Raw genomic sequence first — 14,559 nt, 5'->3', positions numbered from 1 at the left:
CCATGTAGACACGCTGGGAAGTTATGGGTTATGTGGAGACGGAAGGCAAGTGGTCTTCAAAAATTCGATTTTTAGGTTTTAGCATATTTGAAATGCCTGGTCTTTCCTGCGTGAAACAGTTTTTGTTACATATATATATATGACAATTTTTTCTTGAGGTATGATGGTTTTCCTGACACTCTGTGCTATGTGGCATTTAAATGCCACGCCTTCCTTTTTGCGCCATGCAGAGATAATACACAGCATTTAATTAAATGAAATGAAATTAAAGCCATATTTAGAGACCTTTATAAAGATACCTTGTTGAAGAAATGTCTTCATGGGAAAACCCAAAACTTAAATGAATGTGTGAACTTTATCATTTGGAACCGGTTACCGAAAACTGTATTTGTTCAGCTTACAACCCTCAAATTTGGTGTTTATGATGCTATTTCTTCCTTCAATGATGGTGTAATTCTGGCTGCTTTGGAATTATTGGGCATGAAGTCTAGTGGAAATACTGCAAAATCCTAGGTGCAAATAGATAAAGAGAGAATCCGCAAAGCAGATATTGCTAATTTAAAATGCACAAAAGAAGCCAGACAGAAAAGAAGAGGGACCAAGAGAGGAAAAGAAGATCAGTATGATTCAGACGGTGCTCAGTATGGTGCAGGAAAATATTAGCGGTAAGTAATTCTCATCATTAACTATACTAGAATTGCAATGTTAAACTTTAAGTGGTTTTTTCTCAAAACTACATTTTTTAATTTTCAGGTACCATTATTTGATAAACTAATGGGGTTAGAAACATGAAATTTAGTCAATTTGTACTGCAGATGGTAGTAAGTTATTACAAGTAATCAGAAACTCTTTTATAATAATTAATGTACAAAAAAGTTAAATTTTACAAGTGAAAGAAAAAAGATTTTTTTCTCCAAAACAATAACAGGTATTATGTTCATTTTACTTGTAAATTGAGGCATATATGTTATATATATGCAGTTAAGATTTCATTGTTTTATCACTTATATTTCTTTTGAAAAGTACCCACCAAAATAGCATTGCCAAAATAGGGATACAAACTGGCTTCTGTCTCCCCTTGCTTTACAGCACACTGTTCGTATACAGCAGACAGACCACCTTAGGGCTTATAACATCAGTGACAAATGTCAATAAGGTTGCTGGAAACACTATCGCAGAGCATCTACGTTAATCAAACTGGCTGACGACATCAAACACGCAATGGACAGGTATGAAGCCACCGTTGTAATACTGTTTGATTTCAGCAAGAATTTTGGTATTGTTAACTTCAGTATATTAGTAATGACAATGGTGCAGATCACTTTCTCAGACAGTATCGTGGTGCAACTACTACCTTAAAAACAAATATCAACGAGTCGTCTGTGGGTCGGAGAAGTCGTGTTGCGATGCGTTCACCAGCGTGCAGTCCTTAGTCCACTGTTTCTCTCGCTAGTCGCAAATGGACTTGGAGGGATACTGACTTTGAACTGAAAAAATGAGATAGACTTTATAATGTAATGTGTGCCTCAGTGCTTTTTTTAATTAATTGATTTGTGCCTGATTTTATTCTGTGAAGCTCATTAATGTATGTAAATACCGTAAATGTAAATGCGATTCAAAAAGTACTTGAAGTGAAGTGAAGCGCAGCTGGACAGCAAGAAACTCTTTAACGCGCAGTCCCCGCAGCGATAGTAGTTGTGAATCTTTGAGTATGGACTCTAAAAGAAAGATAATTGATTTATTAAAAAAAGAGGACTGTTAATCTGTATATTGTGGAAAGAGGACGTGTTGCTAGGCCGTCGCCCAGAACGTATTGTGGCATTTAATAAAAATTGATATTTTACTGATAAAACCGAGTAAAGTATCTGTGAGAATTGCCAAACATTTAAGTATACAAATTTTCTGGAAGTGAAGAATAGAAACATCTTGTTCTTGGAAAAGGAGGTGAACTTCATTGTCGTCGCCGTCTATCAATCGACAGAATTGTAAGTGTACAAAGTTCACTAAAATTCAGGAAAAGAAATGCATTCTCTATAGTTTTCATTCAATACGTAACAACCTCTTATAATTTCTTAATTACAGTAATTGGATTATGTTCTTGTACAATAGTATGGTGCTGAACTCCACTGACCAATTTTGATGTAGCAGGGCGTGTAGTTTGAAGGAAGTTTGTGTGCCAAGGAATCTCCTTTTCTCACGTAAAGCAGATGTTTGATCTTATTTACTTACAACAGTGGTCCCTTAGATATGAAAATCAACGAAAACTTAGGCTCAAAGCTATCCGCAATACGGCCAAGTAACTAACAGAGTCGTGTTTTAAATCTTAAGGAACAATGACTTACCTCCAAATTGTAATACTTCACCAACTGGTGCAGAAGCTGATTATTCAAGGAGGCAGAAACCAAAATTCAGGTACCAGTTACGACTTAAATTAAAAAACTCAATAAAAAATCAATCTCTCTCTCTCTCTCCAAATACACTACCGGCCATTAAAATTGCTACACCACGAAGATGACGTGCTACAGACGCGAAATTTAACCGACAGAAAGAAGATGCTGTGATATGCAAATGATTAGCTTTTCAGAGCATTCACACAAGGTTGGCGCCGGTGGCGACACCTACAACGTGCTGACGTGACGAAAGTTTCTAACCTATTTCTCATACACAAATAGCAGTTGACCGGCGTTGCCTGGTGAAACGTTGTTGTGATGGCTCGTGTAAGGAGGAGAAATGCGTACCATCACGTTTCCGACTTTGAAAAAGGTCGGATTGTAGCCTATCGCGATTGCGGTTTATCGTATCGCGACATTGCTGCTCGCTTTGGTCGAGATCCAATGACTGTCAGCAGAATATGGAATCGGAGGGTTCAGGAGGGTAATACGGAACGCCGTGCTGGATCCCAACGGCCTCGTATCACTAGCAGTCGAGATGACAGGCATCTTATCTCCATGGCTCCAACGGATCGTGCAGCCACGTCCCGATCCCTGAGTCAACAGATGAGAACGTTTGCAAGACAACATCATCTGCACGAACAGTTCGACGACGTTTGGAGCAGCATGGATTATCAGCTCGGAGACCATGGCTGCGGTTACCCTTGACGCTGCATCACAGACAGGAGCGCCTGCGATGGTGTACTCAACGACAAACCTGGATGCACGAATGGCAAAACGTCATTTTTTCAGATGAATCCAGGTTCTGTTTAGAGCATCATGATGATCGCATCCGTGTTTGGCGACATCGCGGTGAACGCACATTGCAAGCGTGTATTCGTCATCGCCATACTGGCGTATCACCCGGCGTGATGGTATGGGGTACAATTGGTTAAACGTCTCGGTCACCTCACTTTGAACAGTGGGCGTTAGATTTCAGATGTGTTACGACCCTTGGCTCTACTGTTCATTCGATCCCTGCGAAACCCTACATTTCAGCAGGATAATGCACGAACGCATGTTGCAGGTCCTGTACGGGTCTTTCTGGATACAGAAAATGTTCGACTGCTGCCCTGGCCAGCACATTCTCCAGATCTCTCACCAATTGAAAACGTCTGGTCAATGGTGGCCGAGCAACTGGCTCGTCACAATACGCCAGTCACTACTCTTGATGAACTGTGGTATCGTATTGAAGCTGCATGGGCAGCTGAACCTGTACACGCCATTCAAGCTCTGTCTGACTCAATGCTCATGTGTATCAAGGCCATTATTACGGCCAGAGGTGGTTGTTCTGGGTACTGATTTCTCAGAATCAGTGCACCCAAACTGCGTAAAAATGTAATCACATGTCAGTTCTAATATAATATATTTGTCCAATGAATACACGTGTATCATCTGCATTTCTTCTTGGTGTAGCAATTTTAATGGCCAGTAGTGTACATATATAAATATTCATATTATTAAGTTAAAAGTCATTTTATAACTTCATCTTTGCCAACATGCCTCAGAGTATCAAAGACGTCTCTGTGCTGAACAGGTTAAATACAAAGAACGGTCATCGATTAATAAGAGCATGAATTAATACGAAACATGAAAGACTGAAACTAATTAAAGGGAAAAGAAATATTTTGCATCTGAAAAATCTCGAAGAACGGAAAAAATTCAGGAAAGAATTAAAGAATAATTAAAAGAATATAAAACAGAACACGTAACAAAGGTACTAACCACAACAGTTGAAGAAGTGAGTGGTTTGTGTAAATTTCAGAAGCAACGAAAAAAGCTAACAAATTAAACGATAAGTTTAATGGGAAAGAAAGAAAAATGAAAGTAGAAAGAGAAAAGTTAGAATATACAGAATTGTTCAAGACTCTGAGAAAGCTCGCGAAAGAAGACATCAACAAGTATGAAGAAGATACGCTGGATGCCAGTCTTGAAAATAAATCTAGTTTAATGATGGGCAACCGAGAGCTTATGACTGAAAAGAATCAGCTAATAGCGGTAGACGCAGATCAAGGCCGCATTACAGAGAATAAAGTAATACTCTACTGTCCTGGATATTTTTATAGTAACCCGTAACGCGTACAGTAAAATCAATGATGATGCCTTAATCCTTGATGAATTAGACACTTCTGTCTTCCAAACGCCAGAAATACTTGTCTCAGAAGTCAAACAAGCTACAGGTAAGATGAAAAATCAACTTCACCAGGCTGTGATGACCTCTTAGTGTTTATTTTAAAGCTCATGGATGAGGAATTATTTTCCATTTGTTTGCACAATTACCAACAGATTGGAATAAAGTCAGAAAAATCCTAATATATAAGAAAGGTAGTACTAAAGATGTGAAGACTTATCACCCTATCAGCCTTCTGTCCGTCTCTACAAAGTATTCACTGGAAATATGACTACCAGAGTGTGTTACATTTAAACTGGCTCAATCCACTTAGCAAGCTGAGTTTCACATAGGATTTAGTACAACTGAAACAATTAGTAGAAAAATGAGTACCATCTACTTCTTTGCGTTGCTTTATAGATTTTGAGAAGACATTCGATTCGATGACTCATCAATCTGTGTGAAGTTCTAACAGAATAATGTTAGGACAGGACTATATTAAAATCCTATACAACATACACAAAATCTCCACAATGTCTGTGAGTATTGTTGAAGAAACGAATAAATTTCCCGTATAATTGAGAGTAAAACAAGGTGACTCTACATCTTCAAAACTATTTTCAGTAATCCTAGAAGAAGCGATGTCTGAATTGGATTGTAAAAGAAAAGGAATCAAAATTCTGGGAAAGAGATTAATTAACATGAGATTTGCTGATGATATGGTTCTGTTGGCAAATACCAAAGGAGAACTTCAGACATTAGTTAACGAACTTGAATAGTGTGCTCTGAAGTTCGTCTAAACGTGAACTAAGACAGAACCAAGATCATAATGAATGAATGGACACTTGAGGCAAATGGATGTGGTCAACTTATAAGTATTAAAGGAGACTTTAAACAAAAAGTAAACTGCGCAACAAAATTAAAATCCCATTTTTTGGAAACCCCTTCACTTTATCCATTTCGGTGCACAAGTTCGAAATTAGAGTCGAAGGAGCCTACAGCCTTCCACTGTGAGGGTGCATAGGCGTGGCGCCTCGCCACGTCACCCTCGGACTCGGCGACGCTTCAAACAGCTAGATGTTGGCACGCAAAAAAAAAAAAAAAAAAAAAAAAAAAAAAAAAAAAAAAAAAAAAAAAAAAAAAAAAAAAAACCCAGAGCTCGGATGTTCATTTGAGGTGTAATGATATCGTATTATTGGCACCGTATTTCACCACATTTCTGCCCAACGCCGCTGTGGACGTGTCACACGATGGACAGATCGTCACGCCTCCTCTGACGCACGCCTCTCACCCCTTTTCTCCACGTCTCCACGACGGAGGTAATCGCGAAGCCCAGCGGTTTTCTTAAGGGTGTCCGAGCAAAACATTTCGGACTCTTCCCTGCTCAGAACTAACAAGAAAAGGCCTCCAGAGGTGTAATAAAAGGCGTGAAGGAAGCCACCCCTTCCATTGGGGCGTTCATTTTCACCCATTTCGCCGTGGGAAACGACACTTTGCAGTGCGATGTGAGACACGACGACGTTCTTGACAACCTCTGACACTGCTGACAACCTCCGGACGATTCAGCCGTCCTCTAAGGACATCGTAGGGCTGCAACCACGTTGAACATGATCTCACTCCTCCGGAATGCTCTACAGAATGGAAACAATAGGAGTTGTTCAAAACCATTCGACGAAATTTGAACGTGATCCGAAGCGGACAAGAGTGTTAATGCTTCCTCATCTCCCCGGTTTTGCACCCTTCTGTTGCGTGAGCACGGGTGGTGGTGGTGGTGGTGGTGGTAGTGGTGTGTGTGTCGGGAAGGGGGGAGGGGAGGTGTGACATTGTTCTGAAAACGGTACCTCTAAGAACCTCAATTCTGCAATACCCTCGGTGACACCTGCTCACCTTTGTGGACGATTTAAAAATGTCCCTTTTCAGAGACCTCACCAGTTCCTTTCTCTGCTCCCGGTAGCTGAATGGTGAGCGACACGGATTGTCAATCCTCTGTCCGCGGATTCGATTCCCGGCTGGGTCGGGGAATTTTCTCCGCCCAGGGACTGGGTGATGTGCTGTCCTTATCATCCTTTCACCCTCACCGACTGCAGGTCGTCGAAGTGGCGTCAGATTGAAAGACCGGCACCCGGCGAACAGTGTGCCCGAAGGGGGGCCCCAGCCATACGATAAAATAAAACCAATTCCTTGGCGCCAGCGGGACAGGCAACTCTTTCGACACCCATCAGATGTCGCATGCAACCAGTAAATGCGAGTACAGCGATGTAGCGCTACTCAGCTGTTAGGTTCTCATTCATGATCAAATCATTTTCTGCACAAAGGAAAACAAACATTTTGATTTTAATGATTGTTTTAATGATTTGAATGAATAGTAACAGGTGGGACTACCTCTAGCATGAATAACAGTGATTATATCTACCGTTAAAAGAACTGATCTAGCCGGCCGCTGTGGCCGAGCGGTTCTAGGCGCTTCAGTCTGGAACCGCGCGTCTCCTACAGTCGCAGATTCGAATCCTGCCTCGGGAATGGATGTGTGTGATGTCCTTAGGTTAGTTTGGTTTAAGTAGTTCTAAGTTCTGGGGGACTGATGACCTCAGATCGATAGTGCTCAGAGCAATTTTTGAACTGATCTAGGCCCGGGAGATGTAGTTCTAGATGTTTTGTAATACATCAGCCAGTTCCTCAACTGTTCCTGGCTTGGGATTTATGCAACTTAGCCTTCTACCCATGAAATCCCACTCATGTTCAATTCGGCTTAAGTAAGGCCTGTTGGTAGACCGCTTCATCGCTGGGATGCCTGCTGCGTCGAAACAATCTCAGACGACCTGGATGATGTGACACTGAGCATTGCCCTGCATCAATATGAAGCACAGGCTAACTGCTGCAGCCTCTAGAATTACTTGCATCTGCATTATCTCATCCTGGTAGTCCTGGGCGTTCAGTGCTGGATGTGGTTCAACGAAAAGGGACGTATTCCTATTTAGCCTGATGCCTCCCCAAATTATGCCAGTTCCCCTCTCCCCCAAAATGTCGTCTGTGGGGAAACGATGTCTGGATGATTCCTCACCTCCACATTGCGACTCCAAAGCGGATCCTGCCATCATGTCCCTCTCTGGAGAAGTGTCACTCATTTGTGAAGAGCACGTGACGCCAGCCCCCATGCACATTTCCAGCAACCATAGCTGAATTGCCTGTGTAGACACCACTTGAACAGTAGCAAGTCAATCAGCTAGAAGCTGTAGAGTTGCTCATCACTCACGGACTAACTGCTGTCCAATAGTGTGATCGTCATGTGATGTACTGCAATGGTGGCAGATCTGACCTCAATGTCGCATAGTAAAGCCTGTCTACAAATTTTGTCGTAAAGCTGTTCCTACCATGCTCTGTGACATGCCTGGCACGTTTACAATGTATCACTGTGACTTAACATCTCCAGACAATCAACATGTTAGCTAATCTTGGTGCAAGACAGCTGTCTCCATACCATAATTCTGTAAAACAAAACAAAGATTCCAATTCATCTACACTGAGATGAGAGTCCTTACCATGCATGAAAGCAATGACGATAGCAGGAGACAGAAACACACCACACCATGCGAGAGCTGTCTGTAGAATGAGCTGATTGTTCATTAAATAAAGAGCTGAGTGCGCTATGCCGCTGCACTAACACTTGCTGGCTGCATCTGAAATTTGATGGGTGTCAGCCCCTACGAATTGATGAAGGTGTGTCTCTGTATAGGGACACTTTTAAAGTTCAAACTTTTTGTGTTCTGGGCAACTGCAGCTGTTGAAAGGCATGGTGTTAGAACTCCGCTTACAGCTGGTAAAATTGTTGTTTATTAAAACACAACCGGTTTCATGGCTTAAAGCTGGATCATGAGGTGCAACCCACATGGTAAAAGGCAACGACAGTGTCACTACATTTTGTAGATATTAAAACTATTAAAGGAACGTCTAAAAGATACTCACAACGGTAAAATGTCATAACCATATCCATCACTCCTAGCCAAAATTAATGTTCAGAGAATATCGTCAATACTACGGCGAGCGAAAGGAAAAGAAGACGTGCTTCATTTTTACTATGCGGAAAACACAGTAATTTGCATTGTGCCGTGACTGACCAAGTTAGCAATGACAATTTTTTAATCGCCAATCCGGCTCCTTTTTGAAAACTTTTAGCGTCCGCTCACCATAAAATATTTTCGCTTTTATTTTTAGATGCTGGCAAACTTTAAAAAATGGTGCACGCCTTCTTTACCTTTTGTTCGCCATAGTGTTGACAATATTCTCTGAATAATAAATTTTGACTAGGAGCAATGAGTATGACTATGATCTTTTAATGCTGTGAGTATATTTGAGACGTTCCATTGTTAATTTTAATATCCAAAGAATGTGTACTTTGCTTTTTACCGTGCGGGTTGTACCTGATGATGCAGCTTTAAACCGCGAAACTGGTTGTGTTTTAACAAAAAAATACAGTTTTACTAGTTGTAAGCGGAATTCTTCCTAACATCATTTTTAATATGCTCCAAACGTAAGCTCTATCGAGGTCCTAGAGAGACCCTCTGCCACGTTATTCACGTGCGTATCAATATAACCGTCCCATCCCCTCCCCCCCCCCCCCTTACCATCCCCTCCATGAGCACATGTAACTGTAGGATGCGAAAAATGAGGGGTGAAAAAGCTTAAAATCCTTTTCTAATTCAGATCACGTTCAGATTTCGTCAAATTATTTCGAACAGTCCCTGCGGGTTCCAGCCTGTACACCAGAGCAAAAATTGCGGTCACACTACACTCTATAGGGATGTGATTACATTCAACGAGGTTGCACCCGCACAATGTCCTTAAAGAAGCATTGAATCACCCAGCGGTTGTCAACTGTGTCAAAAGTTGTCTGTGAATACTTACGTAAAATATATGTGTAATATTCTATTATTTGATCATGCTAGCCTTTATTATGCTCAGTTGTGGTGGATGCGATTGGATGGGCAGTGCGTTTTTCACACGGTTTGTCTTCCTCTGCGGTTTCTTAGTCACTGTCATTTTCCACACTTATCCTCATATCAGATACCTATCATCATTCTATTGCTGCAGAATTGGAGGAAACTACCCAGTAACTTGTGTTTAATCCAAAACACTTTACACTCAGCATATCCCAGCTGTCTTCCTTTTGTCTAATAGCGAACCAGTATCCCGCCACATTGTCAAAACTATCCTTATTTTCCTACCATCCCATCCATCCATATTATCTGCTAAACTAGCCCTATTACTTCTTGATCTGTTCAAGACCAATCAGCTTCTTCTCAAGATATGATTCCTTTTATACTGCTTCTGTACAAACGTAACAAGAAATTAGTTTCGTGTTAATGAGACTGAATTTTCTGAAATACCATATATTATTATTTTTATTATTATATTCAAAAGTAGCTGTACATACATATTGGGTATAATGTATGCATCAAAATGAGAGTAAAGTGTTAAAGTTGTGTCTGAAATTGCTTTATTTTCGAGTTATGATGCATAACATCATTTGTGTTAGGCGTTACAGCATGGGACAGTACAGGCTTTTGGCGTGTCGTGTCCACGTGCATATCGACTGATGTTGCTTTGTACAACACTGATCGCCGGCCGGAGTGGCCGAGCGGTTCTAGGCACTACAGCCTGGAACCGCACAACCGCTACGGTCGCAGGTTCGAATCCTGCCTCGGGTATGGATGTGTGTAATGTCCTTAGGTTAGTTAGGTTTAAGTAGTTCTAAGTTCTAGGGGACTGATGACCTCAGAAGTGCTCAGAGCCATTTGAACCACTTTGAACAACAGTGATCGGTTGATTCTGGCACGAAATGCCTTTGCTTGATTTGCACCCATTTCGCCTGCAGAAGGTGCAGGATCTGACACCTGTCGACTACCGTAGACATAAGAATTTCTCTCAGTGGATGCTCGAGCGCCATGCATGTGTGGGCACAGCAAAATCCTTGGGTAACTTTAATATGAAGATATCAACATCGTTTTGCTATGAACATTTGGCGTGGTATAGGGGACAATCAGTTACACGGAATGCAATGTATTCCATAGCGCCTGACTGGTAGTGTACCGACAGTTTCTGGGACACGAACTGAGTGCTTCGTGATGTTCCACCTCGCTACAGGAAACAAGTTACGGTTTTTGCATGACAGTGGTCCTGCAAATTTCAGACGGGGGCGAGAGAGTATCTCAGTGTCGGTTAACCCGATAAGTGGCTAGGTCGAGCAGGACTAGTTACTTGGCTCGCCAGATCTCCGGATCTTAGACCGCTGGACCTCTCCCTTTGGGGCCCTCTCAGTTACCTCGTGTATGTTGTTGCTGTTGTGATTTGGCAGGAGCCAATTCACGGAGTTTGGAGGAAGCCGAAAGGCACGCGTTTCAGCTCTCGCAAACTGGCGTGAGGTCTGGAACAGGACAATGTAATTAATATAGCCAATAAGGTACGTTGCGGCTGGAATACTTAACTTTAATCCATAATTGGTGTACATCGCTCTTGATGATACATAATTACAATCTCAATATAAACTGGTAATGGCGCCTTGCTAGGTCGTAGCAAATGACGTAGCTGAAGGCTATGCTAACTATCGTCTCGGCAAATGAGAGCGTATTTGTCAGTGATCCATCTCTGGCAAAGTCTGCTGTACAACTGGGGCGAGTGCTAGGACGTCTCTCTAGACCTGCCGTGTGGCGGCGCTCGGTCTGCAATCACTGACAGCGGCGACACGCGGGTCCGACGTATACTAATGGACCGCGGCCGATTTAAAGGCTACCACCTAGCAAGTGTGGTGTCTAGCGGTGATACCACATTTGCAAATGAAAATGGCTGCGCAATAGTGCAGAATGGGACGACCGGAGTTTGCAAGATTCCGAGAACGCAGAGCACGTCAATATCTTCGTCTATATGGACATCATTTTCAACATGTTCCACGTAAATCTGCAGCAGGTAGTTCTGCTGAATTTCGAGTTCCTTTCTTGACGTTGGTTTCTGAGAAGAATCAATTTTGTGTTGTTTGTAGCGCACTTGCGATCCCTACCCTACTGCATAACTCGGAAATAAAGCAATTTCATACAAAACTTTATTTAACATTTTACGCTTATTTTGATTCATGCATTACACCCATGAAGTGTGTACATTTACTTTTGAATCGCCAAGAACCAATTTTGTGTTGCTTGTGGCGCACTTATGATATATACCTTGGAAATAAAGCAATTTCATACAAAAATTTATTTAACATTTTACTCTTATTTTGATGGATACGTCATACCCATGTTCCGGGGTAATTGTACAGTAGATAGTTCTGCTGAATTTCGAGTTTTTTCGTGTCGCTCTCACAATAAAATATTTTTGTGCCTTTGTGTGTTTTGTCACCCAACAGAGCAACGGAAATGACTTGTCTGCGAGATTATTCGACGATTGCTCCAAGATCCTGTGTTGTTCAAAGTGTACCAGAATATTTATTTATTCCGTCTAGCAATATTAGGGCCTCCTGTATTTAACCAGACATCCTTAGTGATTTAACAGTACAATATATGCAGTACATGAGCAGTATACAGAGTGATCCAAAAGTAGCTGCACATGTTCTGACAGCAGTATGAAAACGAAATGCAAGAGAAAGTGAATTTGTGCCACTACTGAATGGAAGACGCTGCCGTGTACACACCTTGGGAGCTTCGCAGCTTTCTCCTCTGTCGCCTTTGACGCCGTCACGGCCGGGTATCCCGGGAGCTCCAGTGTCGCCCTTAGGTCCAGGAAATCCCTGTAACACAAAAGACAGTGAGACGACGACGTCACGGAGCTGCAGGACTTAGGACTAACTTCATCCACTTTTACTCTTTGAGTATAATGTTGCAGGCAATGGAACTGTTGAGGTTGTACTGGTAATTTGACAGGCATTAATTCGGATTTAATTACTGACGGAGCCGATAGCACTGATGAAATGCAGGGTCCCTGTTCAGCAACATATTTTTCAGTGTGTTATTTTGCTTTACTATGAAATGTGAAGATAACGTTTAACGAAATTGTATTTCACTGCTTTAAGCAGCAATATATCCAAAGCACTTTGATTGCTGCACCATTATCTGACCAAAATAATAAACATAAGCCACGACAATAAAGCTACCTGTCACAGTTGGTTTTAATCCGAACATTGTGGTTGAGATTGTAACCCTTATGAATATGAGTTGAAACTATAAATTAGCATAATCAGTCACATTTATTGTGTACTGTACCTGAGTTCTGCCAGATGACGAACTCAAGATTGAAAGTAGTTGCAGAATAATACAAATTAAAACTCGTTGCGGCTTATGGTGGCTGTTTACGAGAAAATGTCTTTTATGAGAGTTGTGAAGCATGATTTTAAGAACATTTACTATACTTTTGATTACGTGATTCAGATGATTATATGTCCATTTTTAGGTGGATTTGTATCATAAGTACGACTTTTGGGTAACATATGGTACTCTGTTTCACGGGCCACGGGCTGCTGTTCCTGTCGTATTTACACCATATGCGCTATATACAGGGTGTTACAAAAAGGTACGGCCAAACTTTCAGGAAACATTCCTCACACACAAAGAAAGAAAATATGTTATGTGGACATGTGTCCGGAAACGCTTACTTTCCATGTTAGAGCTCATTTTATTACTTCTCTTCAAATCACATTAATCATGGAATGGAAACACACAGCAACAGAACGTACCAGCGTGACTTCAAACACTTTGTTACAGGAAATGTTCAAAATGTCCTCCGTTAGCGAGGATACATGCATCCACCCTCCGTCGCAGGGAATCCCTGATGCGCTGATGCAGCCCTGGAGAATGGCGTATTGTATCACAGCCGTCCACAATACGAGCACGAACAGTCTCTACATTTGGTACCGGGGTTGCGTAGACAAGAGCTTTCAAATGCCCCCATAAATGAAAGTCAAGAGGGTTGAGGTCAGGAGAGCGTGGAGGCCATGGAATTGGTCCGCCTCGACCAATCCATGGGTCACCTAATGTGTTGTTGAGAAGGGTACGAACGCTTCGACTGAAATGTGCAGGAGCTCCGTCGTGCATGAACCACATGTTGTGTCGGACTTGTAAAGGTACATGTTCTAGCAGCACAGGTAGAGTATCACGTATGAAATCATGATAACGTGCTCCATTGAGCGTAGGTGGAAGAACATGGGGCCCAATCAAGACATCACCAACAATGCCTGCCCAAACGTTCACAGAAAATCTGTGTTGATGACGTGATTGCACAATTGCGTGCGAATTCTCGTCAGCCCACACATGTTGATTGTGAAAATTTACAATTTGATCACGTTGGAATGAAACCTCATCCGCAAAGAGAACATTTGCACTGAAATGAGGATTGACACATTGTTGGATGAACCATTCGCAGAAGTGTACCTGTGGAAGCCAATCAGCTGCTGATGGTGCCTGCACACGCTGTACGTGGTACGGAAACAACTGGTTCTCCCGTAGCACTCTCCATACAGTGACGTGGTCAACGTTACCTTGTACAGCAGCAACTTCTCTGACGCTGACATTAGGGTTATCGTCAACTGCACGAAGATTTGTCTCGTCCATTGCAGGTGTCCTCGCCGTACTAGGTCTTCCCCAGTCGCGAGTCATAGGCTGGAATGTTCCGTACTCCCTAAGTCGCCGATCAATTGCTTCGAACGTCTTCCTGTCGGGACACCTTCGTTCTGGAAATCTGTCTCGATACAAACGTACCGCGCCACGGCTATTGCCCCGTGCTAATCCATACATCAAATGGGCATCTGCAACTCCGCATTTGTAAACATTTCACTGACTGTAAAACCACGTTCGTGATGAACACTAACCTGTTGATGCTACGTTCTGATGTGCTTGATGCTAGTACTGTAGAGCAATGAGTCGCATGTCAACACGAGCACCGAAATCAACATTACCTTCCTTCAATTGGGCCAACTGGTGGTGAATCGAGGAAGTACAGTACATACTGACGAAACTAAAATGAGCTCTAACATGGAAATTA

General features: G+C 42.1%; 1 protein-coding gene across 2 annotated transcripts in view; it reads right to left on the bottom strand.

Moving 5' to 3' along the window:
* LOC124605346 (collagen alpha-1(XVIII) chain-like) overlaps positions 1-14,559 on the bottom strand; it is a 650,709-nt gene that overhangs the window by 43,049 nt on the left and 593,101 nt on the right. For both annotated transcript variants that reach the window (XM_047136964.1, XM_047136965.1), the window contains exon 20: positions 12,218-12,313. In XM_047136964.1, coding sequence (XP_046992920.1) covers positions 12,218-12,313 — 96 coding nt within the window. The remainder of the gene's footprint in view (positions 1-12,217; positions 12,314-14,559) is intronic.

The sequence above is a fragment of the Schistocerca americana genome, chromosome 3 (assembly GCF_021461395.2).
Source record: "Schistocerca americana isolate TAMUIC-IGC-003095 chromosome 3, iqSchAmer2.1, whole genome shotgun sequence".
Classification (NCBI taxonomy): domain Eukaryota; kingdom Metazoa; phylum Arthropoda; class Insecta; order Orthoptera; family Acrididae; genus Schistocerca; species Schistocerca americana.
The sequence above is the reverse complement of the archived record's forward strand: the minus strand, read 5'-3'. Positions and strand labels throughout refer to the sequence as shown.